At 61.9% G+C, this 22368-nt stretch overlaps 5 protein-coding genes across 5 annotated transcripts in view; 2 read left to right on the top strand and 3 right to left on the bottom strand.

Annotated features, from left to right (window-relative positions):
- Positions 1-1792: 1792 nt before the first annotated feature.
- OSGEP (O-sialoglycoprotein endopeptidase) lies at positions 1793-7281 on the bottom strand. Its single transcript, XM_068179270.1, has 11 exons — positions 7083-7281; positions 6873-6992; positions 4884-5059; positions 4384-4479; positions 4239-4288; positions 3656-3734; positions 3144-3209; positions 2612-2702; positions 2152-2227; positions 1962-2060; positions 1793-1884 (listed from the first exon to the last, which is right to left on the bottom strand). Exons 1-11 carry the CDS (start codon positions 7195-7197, stop codon positions 1845-1847), a joined length of 1008 nt encoding a protein of 335 aa, XP_068035371.1. The 5' UTR covers positions 7198-7281; the 3' UTR covers positions 1793-1844.
- Positions 7282-7922: 641 nt separating this feature from the next.
- On the top strand, positions 7923-10946 carry APEX1 (apurinic/apyrimidinic endodeoxyribonuclease 1). Its single transcript, XM_068179275.1, has 4 exons — positions 7923-8070; positions 8528-8685; positions 9296-9488; positions 10400-10946. Exons 1-4 carry the CDS (start codon positions 8019-8021, stop codon positions 10912-10914), a joined length of 918 nt encoding a protein of 305 aa, XP_068035376.1. The 5' UTR covers positions 7923-8018; the 3' UTR covers positions 10915-10946.
- A 1215-nt stretch (positions 10947-12161) lies between these two features.
- PIP4P1 (phosphatidylinositol-4,5-bisphosphate 4-phosphatase 1) lies at positions 12162-14873 on the bottom strand. Its single transcript, XM_068179257.1, has 7 exons — positions 14727-14873; positions 13849-14031; positions 13515-13621; positions 12974-13079; positions 12848-12900; positions 12650-12740; positions 12162-12329 (listed from the first exon to the last, which is right to left on the bottom strand). The coding sequence occupies exons 1-7, from the start codon at positions 14871-14873 to the stop codon at positions 12186-12188; spliced, it is 831 nt and encodes a 276-aa protein (XP_068035358.1). The 3' UTR covers positions 12162-12185.
- Positions 14874-16577: 1704 nt separating this feature from the next.
- On the top strand, positions 16578-20486 carry PNP (purine nucleoside phosphorylase). The gene is made up of 5 exons (XM_068179256.1): positions 16578-16863; positions 17082-17185; positions 17861-18036; positions 18643-18824; positions 20146-20486. The coding sequence occupies exons 1-5, from the start codon at positions 16593-16595 to the stop codon at positions 20484-20486; spliced, it is 1074 nt and encodes a 357-aa protein (XP_068035357.1). The 5' UTR covers positions 16578-16592.
- Positions 20487-22245: 1759 nt separating this feature from the next.
- Positions 22246-22368, bottom strand: part of METTL3 (methyltransferase 3, N6-adenosine-methyltransferase complex catalytic subunit) — a 14963-nt gene continuing 14840 nt past the window's right edge. Inside the window, 1 exon segment of the mRNA XM_068179255.1 lies at positions 22246-22249. Within this exon segment, the coding sequence (XP_068035356.1) occupies positions 22246-22249 (4 nt within the window).

Genomic DNA, 22368 nt, shown 5'->3' with positions numbered 1-22368 from the left:
TCGGCAAGGATCGGCTCAGAGCGGCCGCGTTTTTATTTAAAATACATTTAAATAAACAACTTTTAGCTCTATTCAGCAGTGAAACAGTGTTTACTCCAGCGGTCAATAAAATAAACGTGTTAAAGTAATTTCAAGGGTAAAAAAAAAACCCAACCCCGGCAAAACAGAAATTTGAAATGAAAAGCACAAACCCCCCGGAAAGGGCGGAACGTAGGAAAGCGAAAAATAAAAAATAGAAAATAAAGGAATAATATCGGTCATTTCGGTGGCGCGTTTTCAGGGAATGATGGTGGAAAAAGGGGGGGGGGGGAAAGTGTAAAACCGATTAAAAGCTACAATTAGGAGGTAAACCTTGTCAAAAAGGTTTTAGTTTTTTATTTTAACGAATTTCATGTTCAGGTAACGTTAAAGGGGAGGGAGAACACGTGGTGGTGGTGGGGGGGGGGCAAATCCTGAGGGGGGAACCCTGAGGCAAAAGCCCCGCAAATTTGGCAAAAAACTTCCGAAAGCTCATTTTTAAAAATCGAACAAATAACTGAAGATGCGAAAACAGTTTTTTGAAGCGGAAACCTGATCAACAAAATAAAGTTAAAAAAGTTTAAAACTTTAAAATGCCAAAAACATTTAAAAGTTTTAAGTTAATTAAAAAAAAAAAGCCAAAAAATGCGAAGTACACAGCGGAGATCCTCCGGAAGGCGCTTCCCGCTGGCGGCTCCGCCTGAGGGGAGAGAAGCGTAGTGAGAACGGGACGGGGACGGAAGCGGGACGGAACCGGGATGGGACCGGGACATCCGGTTCACTCCCGGGCCCGGCCCGGAGCGTTTGTGCGACCCCCCGAAATCCGGCGGAGCCCCGAGGCCACCTCAGCCCCGCCGGGTGAAGAAGGAGCCGCCGCTGCTCTGCGACACCGCTAAAACCCCGAGCGCCCGCGGCTGGCGGCGACGGGGGGAACGCGGGTCGGGATCGCGATCGGGCGCCATGTCGCGATAGGAAGTCACGCGCACACAGAGCCCCCTGCCCCCACAGCCCCGATTTCCTCACTACTACCTCTGCTTACGCTCCCTCCGCCGGCCCCTCGCAGACTGAGGGCTCCCGCGCTCGCCAGCCGGCCCCCTCAGAAAAGCCACGCCCCCGCCACGCTCTCCTATTGGCTAGGGGCTCACCGCCCCTCAATCCTATTGGCCGCTGGACAGAACAGGGGTATGATTATGCAAGCGAAGTAGGGGCGTGGCGTATCGCTGATGATTGGCAGACTGGCGTGGCTCTCAGCTCGATTGACTGGGTATTGATGTACCCCAATGCAAGGGGCGTGGCTTGCAGCAGTTGATTGACAGGGTATTGATGTACCCCAATGCAAGGGGCGTGGCTTGCAGCCATTGATTGACTGGGTATTGATGTACCCCAATGCAAGGGGCGTGGCTTGCAGCCGTTGATTGACAGGGTATTGATGTGCCCCAATGCAAGGGGCGTGGCTTGCAGCCATTGATTGACTGGGTATTGATGTACCCCAATGCAAGGGGCGTGGCTTGCAGCAGTTGATTGACAGGGTATTGATGTACCGATGTACCCCAATGCAAGGGGCATGGCTTGCAGCTGTTGATTGACAGATAGGGTATTGATGTAACTCAATGCAAAGGGGCGTGGCTTGCAGCCATTGATTGACAGGGATAGCACAGGGCTCCACCGGTGATTGACAAGGAGTGCCCAAAGCTGATTGGTCCTCTCCAGAGGGGCGGGGTCACCTATTGAATGGCCTAATCCACAAATAAAGAGGCGTGGCCACAACAGGAGTGGGTGGGGAGTCTTTTATTAAGTGGGAGTCTCCTCTTAAGGGTGTGGTCCCCTCAATCCCTCCAGGTCACCTCCACCTCATCTGTCCGGTACCTGGCGCAGCCAGAGGTCAAAGGTCAGAGGTCAGGCAGCCCCCACCCGGCCCCGCATAATCGGCCACGCCCCCTGACCTCTGCGTGATCCCTGATTGGCTGAGCTCCGTCACCTGCCCCGCCCGCAGCATCTCCCAGCCAGCCTGGGCGATCATGGCGCCGTTGTCGATGCAGTACCTGGGGGTCAAAGGTCACGGGCGTGTCCCCACAGCTGCGACCCGCCCCCCAGGGACAGGCCCCACCCCCCGGGGACAGGCCAGGCCCTCACCTGTCGTCGGTGGGGCAGAGCTCCGCCCCCCGGGCCCGACACATTGTCCGCAGCATGTCCTGCAGCCGGTGGTTACCTGGGCGCGCAAGTGAGCCGTGGGCAGGTCTGTGGGCGAGGCCGAGCCCCTGGCCCCGCCCCCAGATGGGGCCATGCCCCTCTTTATAGCCCACCCATATGGCCATGCCCCCCAGGTGTGACCACACCCACTGCCAGCTGTGACCCCACCCATCCCTCAGCTGAGACCCCGCCCATCCCCAAGTTTAACCCCACCCACCTCATGTGTGGCCACGCCCCCATGTGTGACCACACCCACCCCAACTGTGACCCCGCCCACACCCAGGTGAGACCACACCCACCCCCAGGTGAGACCATGCCCCCATGTGCGACCACACCCCACCCCAGGTGAGACCCCGCCCCCCGTGTGACCACGCCCTCCCAGTGTGAGGCCCCGCCCACTCACAGGCCACGCCCCCCACGAGCAGCAGGTGCCGGGCCCGGGTCAGCGCCAGTGCCCGCTCGGTGACCTCGGCCAATGCTGCGAAGGCCGTCTCCTGCCCCAATTAACCCTAATTAATAACCGCTAATTAACCCTGCCCCGATTAATGAACCCCAATTAACCCCGCCCCTTATTATCAATCACTAATTAACCCCGTTCTTGATTAATGAACCCCGATTAAACCTTGGACAATGTCGCCAATTAACCCTAATTAATAACTGCTAATTAACCCTGCTCCTGATTAATGAACCCAAATTAAACCCACCCCTAATTAATGAACACCAATTACTGCCCCCAAACCCTCATTAACCCCACCCCAAATGAATAAACCCCAATTACCACCCCCCAAACCCCAATTAGCCCCCCAAATCCTAATTAATGCTCCCCAAATCCTAATTAACACCCCCTAAACCCCAATTAATGCCCCAAGAAAACCCCAAATAACGCCCCCAAGCCTCAATTAATCTAATTAAGCCCAATTAACGCGCTAACTAACCTGCAGTGAGAAGCACAGATCCTCCGGGGTTGCCTCCCCCGACTCCAGCAGCTTCGGGGTCACGGCCTGGGGGGGATTTGGGGATTTGAAATTTGGGGGTTTGGGAATTTGGGATTTAAGATTTGGGGATTTGGTATTTGAGATTTTGGGATTTGAGGTTTGGGGATTTGAGGTTTGGGGATTTGGGATGTGATATTTTGGGATTTGGGGATTTTGGGATCTCCAGGTGGATTTTGGGATTTGGGGGTCCCTGTAGGGTTTTTGGGGTCCCCTGGGTGGATTTTTGGGGTCCCTGTAGGGTTTTTGGGGTCCCCTGGGTAGATTTTTGGGGTCCCTGTAGGATTTTGGGATCCCTCAGGATTTTTGGGGTCCCTGTAGGGTTTTTGGGGTCCCCTGGGTGGATTTTTGGGGTCCCTGTAGGGTTTTTGGGGTCCCCTGCGTGGATTTTTGGGGTCCCTGTAGGATTTTGGGGTCCCTCAGGATTTTGGGGTCCCTGTAGGATTTCGGGGTACCTGCAGGTGGGACAGCAGCCCCGAGAAGGAGACGTCAAGCCCCTTGACCACGTAGGGCAGCGGGAGCAGGCGGCGGCCCCTGGGCGGGTTTGGGGGAAAATCCGGGCATTTTGGGTCAGTTTGGGGTCGGGTCTGGGATTTGGGGTCAGATCTCGGAATTTGGGGTCAGGTTTCAGGTCACTCTGCGGTCAGTTTGGGGTCACTTTAGGGTCAAGTTTGGGGTCACTTTTGGGGCATTCAGGGGTCACTCTCGGGTAGTTTGAGGTCACTCTGGGGTCAGTTTGGGGTCACTTTAGGGTCAGTTTGGGGTCACTTTAGGGTCAGTTTGGGGTCACTCAGTAAGTTTTTGGGGTCAGTTTGGGGTCACTCTGGGGTCAGTTTAAGGTCACTCGGGTCACTTTAGGGTCAGTTTGGGGTCACTGGCGTCACTTTGGGGTCACTCTGAGGTCACTGTGGGGTAACTCTGGGGTCACTCTGAGGTCACTGTGGGGTCACTTTGAGGTCATTCTGGGGTCACTTTGAGGTCATTCTGGGGTCACTTTAAGGTCACTCTTGGGTCACTTTAGGGTCACTGTGGGGTCACCTCTTGGCCAGCTGCTCCACGTTGTAGCCCGGGCTGGGATCGTTGGGGATCTGTGAGAAAAGGGGCGGGGTTATCATGGGCGTGGCCGGGGGGGGCGTATGCATCAGGGCGTGTCCATCAGGGCGTGTCTGGGGGCGGGGCCCACCTGCAGCAGCCGGGCCAGGCGGTCGATGCAGTTGCCCAGGGCCACGTCCAGGGTCTCGCCCAGGATCCGGTAACGGCGCCGCGCGTAGGCGATCACCTGCGGGGCCGTATCGCGATAGCGGCCGCTGTCGCACGGTAGCTCGCGATATGTCACAATATCGGCTGCTATCGCACGGTAGCTCGTGGTATCAGCCACTTCCTCACAATAGCTGGTGATATGTCGCGATATCGGCCACTTCTGCGCCATAGCTCGTGATGTGTCGGTCTCTTTACTCGGAATATCTCGTGATATCTCGCAATATCGGCCGCTTCCTCACGATATCTCACGATGTCGGCCATTCCCCGCTCTCCCCTCGTGATACCGGCCACTTCCCTTCTCTCCCCTCCCGATATCCCGCGATATCGGCCATTTCCCCGCTCTCCCGTCGCGATATCCCGCGACACCGCCCCTCCCATCCCATCCCCGCCCCGTCGCCGCCGCTGTCGCGGCTATCGCGATACCTGGGTGTTGCCGCCGCTGACGTAGAGCACCAGCGGGTCGGGGGCGGGGCCCAGCAGCCGGCCCATCTCGATGTGCCCCACGCAGTGGTTCACGGCCAGCAGGGGGCGCCCCCACAGCTGCGCCAGCGTCCGCGCCACCGCCGCCACCACCGCCAGCGGGGAGCCCATGCCCGGGCCTGGCTCGGGCCCCCGAGGGGTCAGTGGGAGAGTCCAGAGACCCCCCAAAAACCCCCCGAGGGGTCAGTGGGAGAGTCCAGAGACCCCCCCAAAATCCCCCCGAGGGGTCAGTGGGAGAGTCCAGAGACCCCCCCAAAATCCCCCCGAGGGGTCAGTGGGAGAGTCCAGAGACCCCCCAAAAACCCCCCGAGGGGTCAGTGGGAGAGTCCAGAGACCCCCCAAAAACCCCCCGAGGGGTCAGTGGGAGCATCCAGAGACCCCAAAATCCCCCTGAGGGGTCAGTGGGAGCGTCCAGAGACCCCCCCAAAAACCCCCCGAGGGGTCAGTGGGAGCGTCCAGAGACCCCCCAAAAACCCCCCGAGGGGTCAGTGGGAGCATCCAGAGACCCCAAAATCCCCCTGAGGGGTCAGTGGGAGAGTCCAGAGACCCCCCAAAAACCCCCCAAGGGGTCAGTGGGAGCATCCAGAGACCCCAAAATCCCCCCGAGGGGTCAGTGGGAGCGTCCAGAGACCCCCCCAAAAACCCCCCTGAGGGGTCAGTGGGAGCGTCCAGAGACCCCAAAACCCCCCCGAGGGGTCAGTGGGAGCGTCCAGAGACCCCAAAAACCCCCCGAGGGGTCAGTGGGAGTGTCCAGAGACCCCAAACCCCCCCCGACCCCTGACAATGGTCCCATTCACGGCCTAGAAGAGATCTGTGGGGTCTGTGGGGTCTATGGGGGGAGGGTCTATGGGGTCTCTATAGGGTCTCTGGGGTCTCTATGGGGTCTGTGGGGTCTGTGGGGTCTCTATCACATCTGTGGGGTTTCTATGGAGTCTCTATGGGGTCTGTGGGGTCTCTATGGGGTCTATGGGGTCTATGGGGTCTGTGGGGTCACTCTCAGATCTGTGGGATCTGTGGGGTCTCTATGGGGTCTATGGGGTCACTATCAGATCTGTGGGGTCTGTGGGGGTCTCTATGGGGTCTGTGGGGTCTCTATCCGATCTGTGGGGTCTGTGGGGTCTCTATGGGGTCTGTGGGGTCACTATCAGATCTGTGGGATCTGTGGGGTCTCTATGGGGTCTATGCGGTCACTATCAGATCTGTGGGATCTGTGGGGTCTCTATGGGGTCTGTGGGGTCTCTATGGGGTCTATGGGGTCTGTGGGGTCACTATCAGATCTGTGGGATCTGTGGGGTCTCTATGGGGTCTATGGGGTCTCTATCAGATCTGTGGGGTCTGTGGGGTCTCTATGGGGTCTGTGGGGTCTCTATGGGGTATATGGGGTCTGTGGGGTCACTATCAGGTCTGTGGGGTCTGTGGGGGTCTCTATGGGGTCTGTGGGGTCACTATCAGATCTGTGGGATCTGTGGGGTCTCTATGGGGTCTATGGGGTCACTATCAGGTCTGTGGGGTCTGTGGGGGTCTCTATGGGGTCTGTGGGGTCTCTATGGGGTCTATGGGGTCTGTGGGGTCACTATCAGATCTGTGGGATCTGTGGGGTCTCTATGGGGTCTATGGGGTCACTATCAGGTCTGTGGGGTCTGTGGGGTCTCTATGGGGTCTATGGGGTCTCTATCAGATCTGTGGGGTCTGTGGGGTCTCTATGGGGTCTGTGGGGTCTCTATGGGGTATATGGGGTCTGTGGGGTCACTATCAGATTTGTGGGATCTGTGGGGTCACTATCGGATCTGTGGGGTCTCTATGGGGTCTGTAGGGTCTCTATGGGGTCTATGGGGTCTCGGGGCGCTCTGGGCTCTCTGTCAGCTCTGAGGGCTCGCCGGGGGTCCCCGTGCCCGTTCCCGGTCCCGCCCCGTGCCCGTTCCCGATGCCCACCCTTGGTGAAGGCCACGCCGTCCAGCTCCCGGGGCTCCACGCCCGCCTCGCGCAGCGCGGCACGGACCAGGCCCAGCAGCACGGCCCGGTGGTGCCGCCCGGTGGGGCCGGGCGCGAACCCTGCGGGGGCAGCGTCGGGGTCAGCGGGGACCGGGCGGACACACCGGGGTGGGGAAGGGGGGGGGGGGGGGGGCTGGGAAATGGCGTCACCGTGTCCCGGCGGCGTGACGTAGGTGGCGCGGCGGTTGCTGAGGACGGCGCCGTCCCGCACCACCCCCGCCCCCACCTTGTTGGCGGAGCCCTCCAGGCCCAGCACGGTCGGCATGACGTCACGCCGGTGTGTCCCGCGCCCCCAGTGACGTCACGCCGCCGCCGCGCCGCTTCTCCTCCTCCCGGCGCCTCTCCCGCCGCTCCGCTACATCACTTCCGCCTCCTCCTCCCCCCTCGTCCGGAGCGTTTCCGGTTCCGGCCACGCCCCCCCTCCCGCTCCCCCTCACGCTTTCCCGCGCGCGCGGAGCCGCTCGCGCCGTTCCCGCCGCCGCCCCCCCTACACCCCCTCCCCACGCGCGCGCCGCCGCCGCGGCCGCTGATTGGTCACCGCGGGCTGAGGTACGGCGGGCGCTGATTGGGCGGGGGCGGGTTTAACCGGGAGAGCGGCGGGCGCTTATTGGTCCGCGCGGGCTGAGGTACGGCGGGCGCTGATTGGTCCGCGCGGGGTTGAGGTACGGCGGGCGCTGATTGGGCGAGGGGGGCGGCGAGGGGCGGGTTTAACCGGGAGAGCGGCGGGCGCTGATTGGTCACCGCGGGAGATGATTGACAGCCGGAGGGTTTAACGGGGAGGCCCTGGTTCGGGCCCGGTCCGGAGCCGATTTTTCCCCGGTTCCCGCCCCCGTTCGCCCCGCCCCCAGCGCTGCACGTGGCGGCGGCGGGCGCTGATTGGCCGCCGCGGCGCGTGGGGTGGGGGGGAAAGGCAGGAGGCGCGCTCTGATTGGCTGGGCCCGTGTGGGGAGGCGGGGCTCAAAGCCGCGGCACGCTCTGATTGGCCGTGGGGCGCGCGCCCTAAAGGCGGCCTTGCTCCCCCACCGCAGGGGCGGGGCTTGAAGGCCGAGGGGCGGGGCCATCGGCGGAGGGGGCGGGGCCAGCGCCATGCCGAAGCGCGGGAAGAAGAAGGAGGAGAGCGGCAGCGGGGATGAGGCCGGTGAGTGACCAGTACAGACCAGTACGGGCCAGTATGGACAGTACGGACCAGTACGGACCAGTGTAAACCAGTACAGACCAGTACGGGCCAGTACGGACAGTACGGACCAGTACGGACCAGTGTAAACCAGTACAGACCAGTACGGGCCAGTATGGACAGTACGGACCAGTGTAAACCAGTACAGACCAGTACGGGCCAGTATGGACAGTACGGACTTGTAGGGACCAGTACGGACCAGTAGGGAACTGTACAGACAGTAGGTACCAGCATGGGCCAGTATGGACCAGTACAGACTGGTATGGACCAATATGGGCTGGTAGAGACCAGTATGGACCAGTACAGACCATTGTCCCACACATATCCCAGTGCTCCCAGTAACCCCTCCCCCACTCCTCCAATCCCCTCCCAGTCCCCCCCAACCCCCTCCCAGTCCCTCCCAGTAACTGCTGGCCCGCAGGCCCCGCTCCTGCCAAGGCGCCGCGGGCGTCGCCGGCTCCGCCCTACGAGGACCCGCCCACGCGCGAGGCCACACCCGAAGGGCGGCGCTGGACGCTCAAGGTGAGCTCCTGGAACGTGGACGGGCTGCGGGCGTGGCTGCGCAAGGGCGGGGCCCAGGTGAGCAGGGGCAGGGCTTTGGGCAGGGAGGGGCTTCTGTGGGTGGGAGGGGCTTTTAGGGAGGGGCTTGAGGGGGTGGGGAGGGGCTTGTGGGGATGGGGAGGGGTTTACAAAGGGTCAGGGAGGGGCTTTTAGGAAGGGGAGGGGTTTGTATGGGGTGGGGGAAGGGCTCGTGGGGGTGGGGGAGGGTCCAACCCCAGGTTTTGGGGCACTGCTGTCGGGTCCCTTTGATTTTTGGGAGCCCCCAAACATTTGGCAGGGAGGGAGGGGGAGGAGCCTGTAATTTTCTGAGGCATTTTGGGGGGTCCTTGGTGTAATCTGGGGGTCCCTTGTCCATTATTGGGTTCCCCAGTCTAACTGTGGGCTTCCGCAGTGCACTTTGGGGGTTTCCCTGGTGTAATCTGGGGGTTCCCTGGTGTAATCTTGTGGTTCCCCAATGTAATTTTGGGGGTCCTCCGGTGTAATTTGGGGTCCCCTGGTGTAATTTGGGGTTCCCTTAGTGTAATTTTATTGTCCCTGGTGTAATTTTGGTGTTCCCTGGTATAATTTTGGGGGTTTCCCTAGTGTAATCTGGGGGTTCCCCCGGCGTGATTTGGGGCTCCCCCCGCAGTGGGTGCAGGAGGAGGCGCCGGACGTGCTGTGCCTGCAGGAGACCAAGTGTGCAGTGTCGGCCGTGCCCGCTGAGATCCGGGCGCTGCCGGGGCTGCCGCACCAGTTCTGGTCCAGCGCCAAGGACCGGCCGGGCTACAGCGGCGTGGGGCTGCTGGCCAGGACCGAGCCGCTCAACGTCACCTATGGCATCGGTGAGAGCCCCGAAATCGGCGCGGGAACAGCCCAGCCAACACCCCGAAATTGGCCTGGGAACGGCCCAAAATCGGCCTGGCCGGCACCCCGAAATCAGCCTGGATACGGCCCGTAATTGGTCCGGCCGGCACCCCAAAATTGGCCCAAAAAGCCCCTAAATCCACCTGACAGCGTGTCCGGAAATCAGCTCTGGTGCAACCCCAAAATCACCCTGAAACTGCCCCAAAATCACCCTGAAATCCATCTGAAAATGTACCCGGGAATCACCTCGAGTGGAACCCCAAATCCTCCCCCAAGCCGCCCCAAAACCGGCCTGAAATCTCCCAAAAATGTCCCTAAAATCCACTTGAAATCCTGCCCAGGAACCCGCCCAGGCGCAGCTCCCAAACTGCCCCAAAATCACCCTGAAATCTCCCAAAAATGCCCCCAAATCCACCCGGAAATGTGCCCAGAAATCAGTCAGGTGGTTCCCAGTCACTCCCAATCCACTCCAGCTCTCTCCCAGCTCATTCCCAAATCCCTCCCAGTCCCCCCAGTTGCCTCCCAGTTCATTCCTAATCCTCTTCCAGTCCTTCCCAGTCACTCCCAGTCACTCCCAGTGCCCCCAGTCACTCGCAATCTGCTCCAGCTCTCTCCTAGTTGCTCTGATTTCTTTCCCAACCCCCTCCCAGTCCCTCCCAGTTCATTCCCAGTCCCCTCCCAGCCCCTCCCAGTTCATTCCTGACCCTCTCCCAGCCACTCCCCGTCTGTCCTGGTCACTCCCAGTCCACTCCAGCTCTCTCCCAGTTCATTACCAACCCCCTCCCAGTCCCCCCCAGCCCCACCAGTCACTCCCAATTCGCTTCAGCTCCCTCCCAGTTCATTCCCAGTCCCTCCCCGTCTCACCCCCCCCCCCCCTCCGCCGCCGCAGGTGACCCCGAGCACGACGTCGACGGCCGCGTGGTGACGGCCGAGTTCCCCTCGCTCTTCGTGGTCTCGGCCTACGTACCCAACGCCGGCCGCGGCCTGGTGCGCCTAGAGCCGCGCCTGCGCTTCGACGCCGCCTTTCTGGCCTTCCTGCGCCGCCTGGACGCCCGCAAGCCCGTGCTGCTCTGCGGCGACCTCAACGTGGCGCACGCCGAGATTGACCTGTGCCACCCCCGCGCCAACCGCGCCAGCGCCGGCTTCACGCCGCAGGAGCGCGAGGGCTTCTCGCGCCTGCTGGCCGCCGGCTTTGTCGACTCCTTCCGCCACCTGTACCCGGAGGCGCGCGGCGCCTTCACCTTCTGGACCTACCTGGGCGGGGCGCGGGCCCGCAACGTGGGCTGGCGGCTCGACTACGCCGTGCTGTCGCAGCGGCTGCTGGGCGCGCTGTGCGACTGCAAGATCCGCAGCACCGTGCCAGGCAGCGACCACTGCCCCATCACCGCCCTGCTTGCCGTCTAGGGCGGCGCGGGGTCGGCTGGAATTGGGATGGAATTGCTCGGAGCTGGAGCTCGGTGGCGTTGTCTGATTTTAATTGGATGGGTTTTGGCTCAGTTTGGCCCAAAATTGGCTTGAATTCGCTCAAAATTGCTCAAAATCTGAGTTCAAGGGTGTCTGCTTTTAATTGGATGTGTTTTGGCCTGAGTTGGCTCAATTTGGCCCAAAATTGACATGGAATTGGCTGAAAATCGCTCAAAGTTGGAGATCAATGGCATTATCTGGTTTTAATTGGACATGTTTTGGCTTAGTTTGACCCAAAATTGCCTTGAATTCGCTCAAAATCAGTGTTCAATGGTGTCCGCTTTTGATTGGACGTATTTTTGGCTCAATTTGGCCCAAAATTGGCTCGGAATGAGTTGAATTGGGCTGGGTTCGGCCAAAACCGTCCTGAAATCGGCCCAAAATCGGCTTAAATCCGCTCAAAGTTGGGCGGTGATGACATCATCAAAGCCAAGCTGGAATCACCCATTTTTAATCAGGTAAACGTTGACCCAAAACCCCCCCAAACTGACCCAAAACAGTTTTGATGACGTCACCGAGGCCAAGGTCATATCGCCCGCCTTGAACCGAACCCAAAATTGCCCAGAAATGACCCAAAAGCGCCCAGAACCGTTCCGGTTCGGGTGCCGATGACGTCATTGAGGCCGAGATGGCGCCTCGCCCTCGGTTTTGCCCCAGTTCCCCCAAAACGGCCCAAATTCAGGGCTCTCAGGTGCTCGGTCCCCAATCTGCCCCAAACGGCCCCAAATCAGCGCCCGCCCCTCTCCCTCTGAAGGCCCCGCCCCCTCGGTCCCCGCCCCCTCAGGGCCCGCCCCTCCCCCCTCCGTGTTTTAATAAAGGTGAATTTTGGGGTGAAACCTCAGTTTTGGTTTTATTTACATACCGGGCCCGCCCCCATGGGGCATGGCCAATAAATACGACTGTACAGGGGGCGGGGCTTATGTACAAGTGGGCGGGGCCCGTGGCATGCGGGAGGGGGCGGGGCCATGCGGATGGGGGCGGGACCAGAAGTGGATGAATAGTCCCATAGCGAGCGGGATGTGGCCGCATGATGTCATCGCGACCGAGGCGCGGCACGGCCACGCCCACGGGCGTGTCCTGTGATGAAGGGGCGTGTCCCGCGACAAAGGGGAATGTCCCACGGGGGTGGGGCGTGTCCGTGCAGGCGGGGGCGTTTCCCCGATGGGCGTGTCCCGGGCAGATGGGCGTGTCCCCGGAGCGGGCGGGCATGGTCAGGCCCGCGGGGGGAGGGGCTGGCTGACGCGCACGCAGCCCCAATAGGCCGCGCGCAGCAGACACGCCCCCGCCCCCGCCCCTAGCACCGCCCACGCCGCCGGCACCCACCGTGCCCGCCGCCACAGCCACCATGTCCCGGCCTGGGCGGGGCACGGGGGGCGTGGTCACTTCCGATGGCCACGCCCCCTCCTCCGACCTCCACCCTCATTGCTCCTTTAAGCCCCACCTATTTGTGCCACACCCTCCCCAGCCTTTCGAGCCACACCCCCTGTCGGAGCTTTACCCTGACTCACCTGGGCTCCACCCATTTAGGCCACACCCCCGCTGAAGCCCCACCCCTCCCCCATCTCAGTCAACCCCCAGCCACGCCCCCCCAAGCCCACCTTTTAACCCCGCCCCCTGGACACCCAAGCCCCTCCCCCCACACGGCCATACTCCCAGGCCCCGGCCCCGCCCTCACCGCCAGTCCAGCGGCGGCCCCGCCCATCAGCAGCGCCCCCAGCAGGCAGCAGAGGCAGCGGCGCCGTGGGAACCGCCGGCCAATTGCAGACCTGGGCGTGGCCAGAGAGGCGCGGTCACCTACAGAGTGACCACGCCCACAGAGGGGCATGGCCACCAACAGCCACGCCCTCAAAAAAGGGGGCGGGGCCTCACTTACACCTTGCGGCAGTGCGGGCAGCGCGCCAGGGAGCGGTCGGGAAGCTCCGCCCACTGCAGGGAGGGGGAAGGGTGGGGTCACAAAGGGGTGTGGCCCGGTGGGCGGGGCCTTAGGGGCGGGGCTTACCAGGAAGGGGCCCCCGCAGTGGGCGCAGGCCACGCGCACGCCCCCGGGGGGCGGGTCCGGGCTGGGCGCCCCCGAGTGTACCGGGCCCAGGTTGATGATCCGCTTACTGGGGGAACTGGGTTATACTGGGAGGGGGGCGGGGCCACCAGGAGAGGCCAGGGAACCCCAACGGGGCGCCCAGTATGGACCAGTCATCCCAGTATGGCCCAGTGACCGCTCCCAGTGCTCCCCAGTGCTCCCAGGGTCTGCTCCCAGCATTCCCAGTATGGACCAGTAACCCCATCAGTGCTCCCAGTATGGCCTGGTGAATGCTCCCAGTGATCCCAGTTCGGCCCATTAATCCCAGTATGGCCCTGTGACCACCCCCAGTCCCTCCCACCATCCCAGAACACCAACCCTGTCCCCTCCCAGTCCCCCTCAATCCCCTCCCAGTCCCTCCCAGTCCCTCCCAGTCCCTCTCAATCCCCTCCCAGTCCCTCCCAGTCCCTCTCAATCCCCTCCCAGTCCCTCTCAATCCCCTCCCAGTGCCCCCCAGTCTGACCAGTACGGCCGGGGGCAGGCGATGCGCTGGGCCGAGGCACGGCACACCAGCAGGCAGTTGCAGGGGCACCGCACGTACTTCTTCCCGCCGGGGGCCGTGCGGATTGGCTGCCGCCGTGGAGGGAGCGGGGCCTCAGCGGAACACGCCCTCCCGCCCCGACCCCGCCCCTCCATTCCCCCACCCCTATAGCCCGCCCCCGCCCCGCTCAGGCCACGCCCCCTCCCACACCCACACCGCCCATCCCCGCCTGCTCTGGCCACACCCAATTCACACCACGCCCTTTCTGTTCCCCGTGCTTCCGGCCACGCCCACCCCTCGAGGCCCCGCCCCTTACCGTGGCCTCGCCACACCCCCCGCACTTCACCACGTGCTGGTGCGTCTTGCCCTCGACGCTGATTGGCCGCTGGCACACGCGGCACGTGACCGCCGGCGGCCCCGCCCCCGCCGCCTCGGGGCTGCCCAATGGCGAGTAAGGGGGCGGGGCCTCGCCGGGGCCCACCCCCCCCGCCGCCGCCGCCTGCCAATGGGGAGCAGCGGGGTCAGCCACGCCCTTCTTAAACCACCCCCCCTCCCATCAGGGCGCTGAGCCACGCCCCCCCGGCCTTCAGGACCCCGCCCGCGCGGTAAACCCCGCCCATCCCGAGCGGCTCCGCCCCCTCTCACCGGCGGCTGCGGCCCCGCCCGGGCCCGGTCCCGCCTCGGGCGGCAGCAGCGGCGATCGCTCCCCGTCCGCCATGACAGCGCCCGAGCCACGCCCCTCCGCGCCCCATTGGTCCGCCCGGGGGGGTCACGTGAGGGCGGCCCGCCCCCCCACCCCCCACGCGGTCCCATTGGCCCCGCCGCGTCACGTGACACCCCCACCTTCCTCCCCGCGGCGTTGCCAGGGCAACCCCCTTCCCCCTATTCACAGCTCCGCGCGCTCCCATTGGCCCGCTCGGAACACGTGATCCCCGGCTCCTCACCGCTCCGCGCGCTCCCATTGGCTCGCTCCGCCCACGTGACGGCGTTGCCAAGGCAACCCTCCCCCTCTCCCGCGCGCCGCTTCCTGGGTGTTTTTTTTCCCTCGCGCTCCCATTGGCCCTCCCGTCCCACGTGAACCCCCCCGCCCCCCGCCCCGCCCGCCGTTGCCAGGGGCAACCCCCCGCGCGCCGCACTTCCGCCTTCCCCTCCCCGCGCTCCCATTGGCCGCCGCCTTCCCTCACGTGATTTTGCCTCCAGCTTCCCCTTTCGCCCTTCCCGGCATCGCCCCGCCCCGGCCCCTCCCTCCGAGCCCTTCCATTGGCTGGCTCCCCGGCGGGCCGCGCTCCCATTGGTCGCCGCCCCCGCCGCTCCCGCCGCCGGGCGCTCGGGCGTCGCCATGGCGACGAGGAGCGGCGGGAGGGAGCGGCGGCGCGGCCGCTGATTGGGCGAGGCAAGGGGGGCGGTGGCGCCGCCGGGTGACGTCACAGGTGGAGCCCCCTTATTAGCGGCGAGCCGGGGGCGGCGGCGCAGACGCGGCCGGGATGGACGGCAGGTGAGCAGCGGGGGCTTCTGGGGGGAATTCCGGAGGATTCGGGGTTTTTTTCCGGCGGTGGGAGGGGGCCGGGCGGGTGGGATCACCCAATGGGAGCGCGGCCTGAGGGTCTGCGGCCGCCGGCGCGGCCAATGGGCGCTCAGGGGGTGTGGCCTGGGGGCTTAAAGACCCCCCCCCCAAATGGCGGGGAGGGGGAGGGGCGAGGAGGAGGAGGGGGGAGGGTTTTGGGGGGTTTTGGGGGGTTTTGGGGGGGGTTTGGGGGGCGGGGCAGCGCCCGCCCCGTCCCAAGTCCGCTTGGCCCCGGGCCCGGCCGCGGGGCGAGAGTCAAGGTCGGGGCAGGGGGGGCGAGCGGGGGGGGCTGGGAGGCGAGGGAGGGCTCCTGAGGGGTCCTGAGGGGTTCTGGGGTGCTCGGGGGGTCCCCACCTGTCACTGGTGGGTCCCTGAGGTCATCCCGGGGGTCCCGGGGTAATTCTGGGGGTCGCTGGGGTCATCCCAGGGGTCTCTGGGGGTCTTTTTGGGGGTCCTGGGTTCATCCTGGGGGTCCCTGAGGTCATCCCGGGGGTCATCTGGGGTCCCAGGGGTCATCCCGGGGGTCCCTGGGGATCCTTCTGGGGTTCCCTGGGGGTCTTTTGGGGGGTCCTGGGGTCATCCTGGGGGTCCCTGGGGTCATCCCAGGGGTCATCTGGGGGTCCTGGGGTCATCCTGGGGGTCCCTGGGGTCATCCCAGGGGTCATCTGGGGGTCCTGGGGTCATCCTGGGGTCCCTGGGGTCATCCCAGGGGTCATCTGGGGGTCCTGGGGTCATCCTGGGGTCCCTGGGGTCATCCCAGGGGTCATCCTGGGGGTCCTGGGGTCATCCTGGGGGTCCCTGGGGTCATCCCAGGGGTCATCTGGGGGTCCTGGGGTCATCCTGGGGGTCCCTGGGGTCATCCCAGGGGTCATCTGGGGGTCCTGGGGTCATCCTGGGGGTCCCTGGGGTCATCCCAGGGGTCATCCTGGGGGTCCTGGGGTCATCCTGGGGGTCCCTGGGGTCATCCCAGGGGTCATCTGGGGGTCCTGGGGTCATCCTGGGGGTCCCTGGGGTCATCCCAGGGGTCATCTGGGGGTCCTGGGGTCATCCTGGGGGTCCCTGGGGTCATCCCAGGGGTCATCTGGGGGTCCTGGGGTCATCCTGGGGGTCCCTGGGGTCATCCCAGGGGTCATCTGGGGGTCCCAGGGTCATCCCGGGGGTCCTGGGTGTCAAACTGGTGCCAAACCGGTCCATGCTGGTCCATCCTGGTGCCTTGCTGGTCCGTACTGGTCTGTATGAGGCCATACTGGTCCATACTGATCCGTACCAGTCCATACCAGTCCGTACCACCCATACTGGTCCATACCGGTCTGTACCAGTCCATACTGGTCCATGCTGTTCCATGCTGGTCCGTACTGCTCCGTACTGGTGCCATACCAGTCTGTATTGGTCTATACTGGTCCATACTGGTCCGTACTGGTGCCATACTGGTTTACACTGGTTCGTACTGGTGCTATGCTGGTTTATACTGGTTCATACTGGTCTGTACTGCTGCTATGCTGGTTTATACTGGTCCGTACCGGTTTGTACTGGTTTGTACTGGTTTATGCTGTTCCGTACCGGTCCATACTGGTCCATACTGGTGCCCGTGTCCCCCCCCCAGTTACGAGGCGTGCGCCGAGGCCGCGCGCTGGCTGCAGGCGCAGTTCCGGGAGCAGCCGCGGGTGGCGCTGGTGTGCGGCTCCGGGCTGGGGGCGCTGGCGCAGGAGCTCAGCGACCCCCAGAGCTTCGACTATCGCGACATCCCGCACTTCCCGCGCAGCACCGGTACTGGGACGGACTGGGACGGACTGGGGTTTCTGGGAGCGCTGGGGGCACCGGGAGTTACTGGGGGTACTGGGAGGTCACGGGGAGCACTGGGAGGAAGCCTTCTGGGTGGCTCTGGGGGATTTTGGGGTGGTTTGGGGGGATTTTGGGGGTTCCGGGCGGGGCCGGAGCTCACCTGGGCCTCGGGGGGGTGTGGTGACCCTCGGCCCCGCCTCCAGTGCAGGGCCACGCCGGGCGATTGCTCGTGGGCCGCCTGGGCCCCACCCCCTGCGCCATCCTGCAGGGCCGGTTCCACCTGTACGAGGGGTACAGCTCCACCCAGGTGAGGCGGAGTCACCTGGGGGAATGAGCACACCTGGGGCCACACCCACACCTGGGGCCACACCCACACCGGGGGGGATGAGCACACCTGGGGCCACACCCACACCTGGGGCCACACCCACACCGGGGGGGATGCCCACACCTGGGGCCACACCCACACCTGGGGGGATGAACACACCTGGGGGGATGAACACACCTGGGGCCACACCCACACCTGGGGGGATGCACACACCTGGGGGGATGAACACACCAGGGGCCACACCCACACCATGTGCCACACCCACACCTGGGGCCACACCCCCTTCCCCAGCGCCCTCCCCATGCCTGGCCCCTCCGCCCCATGCTGATCCTTTAGCCACGCCCCTATCCACACCCATGACCCCTTAACCCTTCTGCTGACCACACCCTGACCACGCCCTGAAACCACCCTGACCACGCCCAACCATGCCCTGACTCCGCCGTGACCACACCCTGACCACACCCAAACAGGCCCTGATAATGCCCTGACCACACCCAACCACACCCCATCCACACCCTGACCCCACGAGACCATGCCCTGACCCCACCTTGACCCCGCCTTGGTGCTGACCAAACCCTGACCATGCCCTGGTGCTGACCGCACCCTAACCCCACCCTGGTGCTGACCACACCCTAACCACGCCCTGGCCACACCCAGCTGGTCATCCCGGTGCGGACGCTGGCCCTGCTGGGCGTGCACACCCTGGTGCTGACCAACGCCGCTGGGGCACTCCGGCCGGGGCTGGAGCCTGGCCACCTGCTGGTCATCCGTGACCACATCGACCTGCCCGGCCTGGCCGGACGCTCGCCCCTCGTGGGGGCCAATGACGACAGGTGGGTGGGGCCGGCGGGGCAGGGCTTTGGGGGGGAAAAAGGGGGTTTGGGGTAAAAAGGGGAAAAGGGATTTGGGGAGGAAAAAAGGGGGATTTGGGGAAATGGGGGATTTGGGGTGAAAAAAGGGGGGGAGATGGGGATTTGGGGTGAAAAAGGGGGATTTGGGGGAAAAAAGGGGATTTGGGGGGCAAAAAGGGGGGATTTGAGGGGAAAAAAAGGGGGAAAAGGGGCATTTGGGAGAAAAAAAGGGGATTTGGGGGGAAAGGGAGGATTTGAGGGGCAGACAGGGCCAATTTTGGGGTAAAAATGAACATATTGGGGCGGGCGGGACTGGTTTTGGGGTAAAATTGAACACATTGGGGCAGACGGGGCCGATTTTGGGGGTGAGAATGATGAAATTAATGCAGACAGGGCCATTTTGGGGTGAGAGAGGTCACAATGGGGCAGACGGCGGTGATTTTGGGGTGAAATTGGACAAATTGGCTCAGACGGGGACGGTTTTGGGGTAAAATTGAACAAACTGGGGCAGACAGGGCCGGTTTTGGGGTGGGACCGGCTGGCTCCGGCGCGCCCGGTGCCAGCCCCACGTCCCGCGGCCCCCGGCAGGTTTGGGCCGCGCTTCCCGTCCATGATGGATGCCTACGACCCCGCGCTGCGGCGCCTGGCGCTGTCCCTGGCCCCCAAGGAGCTGCGGGCGCGCTCAGGGGTCTACGTGGGTGTGGGGGGGCCCAGCTACGAGACCCCCGCCGAGTGCCGGTACCTGCGGCGCGTCGGCGCCGACGCCGTTGGTGAGGAGGGGGCGCGGCAGGGTGGGGAGGGGGCCCCGAAAGGGTCCCAGGAGAATCCCGAAAGAGGGGTCCCGAAAGAGTTCACAAATCAAACCTAAAAGAGCAGAGGAACAGCCCCAAAGTGGCCCAAATCCAGCCCCACGTCCAGCCCCAAATCCAGATCTAAATCCAGCCCTAAATCCATCCCCAAATCCAACCCAAATCCAGCCCCAAATCCAGCCCCAAATCCAGATCTAAATCCAGCCTCAAATCCAGCCCTAAATCCAGCCCCACATCCAGCCCTGAATCCAGCCCCAAATCCAGATCTAAATCCAGCCCCAAATCCAATCTAAATCCAGATCTAAATCCAGCCCCAAATCCAGATCTAAATCCAGCCCCAAATCCAGATCTAAATCCAGCCCCAAATCCAGCCTAAAACAGCCCCCAAAAAGTCCCAAAACAGCCCCAAATAACCCCAAAGCCCCCTGAGTTTGGGGTCAGCGTACCCCAGGTGTGTGCCCAGGTGTGTGTGCAGGTGTGCCCCAGTGTGCCCAGGTGTGCCCAGGTGTGCTCAGGTGTGTATCTGGGTGTGTTCAGGTGTGCCCAGTTGTGTGCCCAGCCATGCCCAGGTGTATGCAGGTGTGTGCCCAGGTGTGCCCAGGTGTATCCCAGGTGTTCCCAGCTGTATCCAGCTGTGCTCAGGTGTGCCCAGGTGTGTGTCCAGGTGTGCCCAGGTGTGTTCATCTGTGCCCAGGTGAGTATCTGGATGTGCCCAGCTGTGGCTAGGTGTGTATCTGGATGTGCCCAGGTGTGCCCAGTTGTGTTCAGGTGTGCTCAGGTGTGTATCTGGATGTGCCCAGGTGTGCCCAGTTGTGTTCAGGTGTGCTCAGGTGTGTATCTGGATGTGCCCAGGTGTGTATCTGGATGTGCCCAGGTGTGCCCAGTTGTGTTCAGGTGTGCTCAGGTGTGTATCTGGATGTGCCCAGGTGTGTATCTGGATGTGCTCAGGTGTGTATCTGGATGTGCCCAGGTGTGCCCAGTTGTGTTCAGGTGTGCTCAGGTGTGTATCTGGATGTGCCCAGGTGTGCCCAGGTTTGTATCTGGATGTGTCCAGGTGTGCCCCGGTGTGTTCAGCTGTGCCCATGTGTGTTCAGGTGTATCCCAGGTGTGCCCAGGTTTGTATCTGGATGTGCCCAGGTGTGTTCAGTTGTGCCCAGGTGTGTTCAGGTGTATCTCAGGTGTGCCCAGGTGTGTATTTGGATGTGCCCAGGTGTGCCCAGGTGTGTATCTGTCTGCGCCCAGCCGTGTCCCGGGCCCTGCCCCACGCTGCCCCTCCCCCCAGGTATGAGCACGGTGTCGGAGGCGTCGGCTGCGCGCCACCTGGGGCTGCGCGTGCTGGGGCTGTCGCTCATCACCAACATCGCCCCGGCCGACGAGCTGCCGGACGACGATGACGACGACATCGGCGATGACGTCACAACGGGCGGGGTGGGGCCGGAGCCAGGCGCGGACACGCCCGAGGCGCTGTCGGAGCACGAGCGGGGTGCTGGCGGCTGCCCAGGAGGGCGCGCGGCACCTGCGGGCGCTGCTGGTGGCCCTGGCGCCGCGGCTGGACCAGCCCGGGCACGGCCGGGCGGGGCCGGAGGTGCCATGACGTCACACGCCGGGGGGGGGGGGCGGTGACGTCACACGTGGGGGGTGACGTCACACGTGGGCGTTCTCTGCGCTGTCCCCACGCCTTGGGGCGGTACCTTGATCCCATGGGGATCCCCCGGGGAAACTCCTTGGGAGTCCTCAGGAAATCCCTGGGGAATCCCCTGGCAAATTCCTCGGGAATCCCTGGGAAATCCTTTGGGAATCCCCAGGAAACCCCGAGGAAATCCCCTGGGAATCCCCCAGGAAATCCCTTGTGGAATCCCCAGGAAATCGTGGGGAACCCCCTGGGAAATCCCCAGGAAATCCTCAGGAAATCCCCTGGGAATCCACTGGAAATACTGTGGGAATCCCCTGGAAAATCCCTTGGGAATCCCCTGGGAATCCTGTGGGAATGTCTTGGGAATTCCCAGCAAATCCTGTGGGAATCCCCTGGGAATTTCTTGGGAATCCCTGGGAATCCTGTGGGAATCCCTTGGAAATGCCCTGCAAATCCCCAGGAACTCCTCAGGAAATCCCCTGGGAATACCCCGGGAAATCTCCAGAAAAATCCTCCGGGAATCCCGTGTCAATCCCGTCTCAATCCCGTGTGACATTCCCATGTAGCTCTTGTGTCAATCCTGTGTCGTTCCTGTGTCGTTCCCCGTGTAAATCCCATGACATTCCCATGTCAATCCCGTGTCATTCCCGTGACATTCCGGTGTCGTTCCCATGTAAATTCCGTGTCAATCCCATGTCATTCCCATGTAGTTCCCATGTAAATCCCATGACATTCCCATGTAAATCCCGTGCCAGTCCCGTGTGACATTCCCGTGTCGTTCCCCGTGTCATTCCCGTGTTATTCCTGTGTGACATTCCCGTGTCAATCCCGTGTCAATCCCATGTAAATCCTGTGATGCTCCCGTGTTGTTCCCGTGGATTGGATTTTGCCTTAATTCCATGGAAATCCATGAAATTCTGAGTCATTAATCCCCACTCATTAATTCCATGTCATTATTGCCCTGTCATTAATTCCGTGTCATTAATTCAGTGTCATTAAACCCAATTCATTAACCCCAGCTCATTAATTCCATGTCATTAATCCCATGTCATTAATTCCATGTCATTAATCCCAACTCATTAATTTTGTGTCATTAGTGCCCTGTTATTAATTCCATGTTATTAATCCCGTGTCATTAATTCTGTGTCATTAATCCCGAATCATTAATCCCAAATCATTAATCCCAACTCATTAATTCCGAGTCATTAATTCCATGTCATTAATCCCAACTCATTAATTCCGAGTCACTAATTCCGTGTCATTAATCCCAAATCATTCATCCCAACTCATTAATTCCGAGTCATTAATTCCGTGTCATTAATACCAATTTATTAATTCCGATTCATTAATTACGTGTTGTCCCAGTCTTTGTCCCCTCTAGATTTTGCCTTAATTGCGTGTGGTTAGTTCCGTGTAATTAATTAATTCCCATGTAATTAATTAGCCCCCGTGTAATGTATTCCTTGTCCATCCCGTGTGAGTCTCCCCAATGCATTAATTAGCACCAGTTAATGAGCAGTGAACTCTCAGGGCAAGGGACACAATTAATTGACCCCATTGATTGATTAGTCCAGGCTAATTAATCGTTCCAGGTTCGTTAGTCTTGTTCCGTTAATTATTCCAGGCAATAGAGCACCATTGACCATTCCAGGTTAATTAATCCCTCAGTTATTCTGGATTAATTAGCCCACCAAGTTAACTGCTCCAGGTACATTAGTGCTGTTTCTTACAGTTAATTAACTGCTGCAATTAACTGTTTAGGGTACATAGCTTCTTAATTGATTATTCAGGGTAATTAACGTCTGATGATTAGTTAGCCCAGACTAATAACTTATTCAAAAGTCATCAGCCCCCCAATAATTGTTAGTGCTT

The sequence above is a fragment of the Anomalospiza imberbis genome, unplaced genomic scaffold (assembly GCF_031753505.1).
Source record: "Anomalospiza imberbis isolate Cuckoo-Finch-1a 21T00152 unplaced genomic scaffold, ASM3175350v1 scaffold_82, whole genome shotgun sequence".
In the NCBI taxonomy this organism is placed as follows: domain Eukaryota; kingdom Metazoa; phylum Chordata; class Aves; order Passeriformes; family Viduidae; genus Anomalospiza; species Anomalospiza imberbis.
This window is presented reverse-complemented; position numbering and strand designations above follow the sequence as displayed.

What these genes read in the sequence shown, in the direction of transcription:
- PIP4P1 (XM_068179257.1), bottom strand. Translation starts at nt 14,873, where the DNA reads ATGGCGACGCCCGAGCGCCCGGCGGCGGGAGCGGCGGGGGCGGCGACC. An exon ending in GGCGAAAGGGGAAGCTGGAG is followed by an intron (nt 14,032 to 14,726) that starts GCAAAATCACGT and finishes CCCCATTGGCAG; the next exon opens with GCGGCGGCGGCGGGGGGGGT. An exon ending in GCCTGCCCCCGGCCGTACTG is followed by an intron (nt 13,080 to 13,514) that starts GTCAGACTGGGG and finishes CAGTTCCCCCAG; the next exon opens with TAAGCGGATCATCAACCTGG.
- OSGEP (XM_068179270.1), bottom strand. Translation starts at nt 7,197, where the DNA reads ATGCCGACCGTGCTGGGCCTGGAGGGCTCCGCCAACAAGGTGGGGGCG. An exon ending in CGGCGTGGCCTTCACCAAGG is followed by an intron (nt 5,060 to 6,872) that starts GTGGGCATCGGG and finishes GGCCCGAGCCAG; the next exon opens with GCCCGGGCATGGGCTCCCCG. An exon ending in CAATCAGGGATCACGCAGAG is followed by an intron (nt 1,885 to 1,961) that starts GTCAGGGGGCGT and finishes TGGCTGCGCCAG; the next exon opens with GTACCGGACAGATGAGGTGG.
- APEX1 (XM_068179275.1), top strand. Translation starts at nt 8,019, where the DNA reads ATGCCGAAGCGCGGGAAGAAGAAGGAGGAGAGCGGCAGCGGGGATGAG. An exon ending in CGGCAGCGGGGATGAGGCCG is followed by an intron (nt 8,071 to 8,527) that starts GTGAGTGACCAG and finishes GCTGGCCCGCAG; the next exon opens with GCCCCGCTCCTGCCAAGGCG. An exon ending in TGCGCAAGGGCGGGGCCCAG is followed by an intron (nt 8,686 to 9,295) that starts GTGAGCAGGGGC and finishes CTCCCCCCGCAG; the next exon opens with TGGGTGCAGGAGGAGGCGCC.
- PNP (XM_068179256.1), top strand. Translation starts at nt 16,593, where the DNA reads ATGCTGGTTTATACTGGTCCGTACCGGTTTGTACTGGTTTGTACTGGT. An exon ending in GCACTTCCCGCGCAGCACCG is followed by an intron (nt 16,864 to 17,081) that starts GTACTGGGACGG and finishes CCCCGCCTCCAG; the next exon opens with TGCAGGGCCACGCCGGGCGA. An exon ending in AGGGGTACAGCTCCACCCAG is followed by an intron (nt 17,186 to 17,860) that starts GTGAGGCGGAGT and finishes GGCCACACCCAG; the next exon opens with CTGGTCATCCCGGTGCGGAC.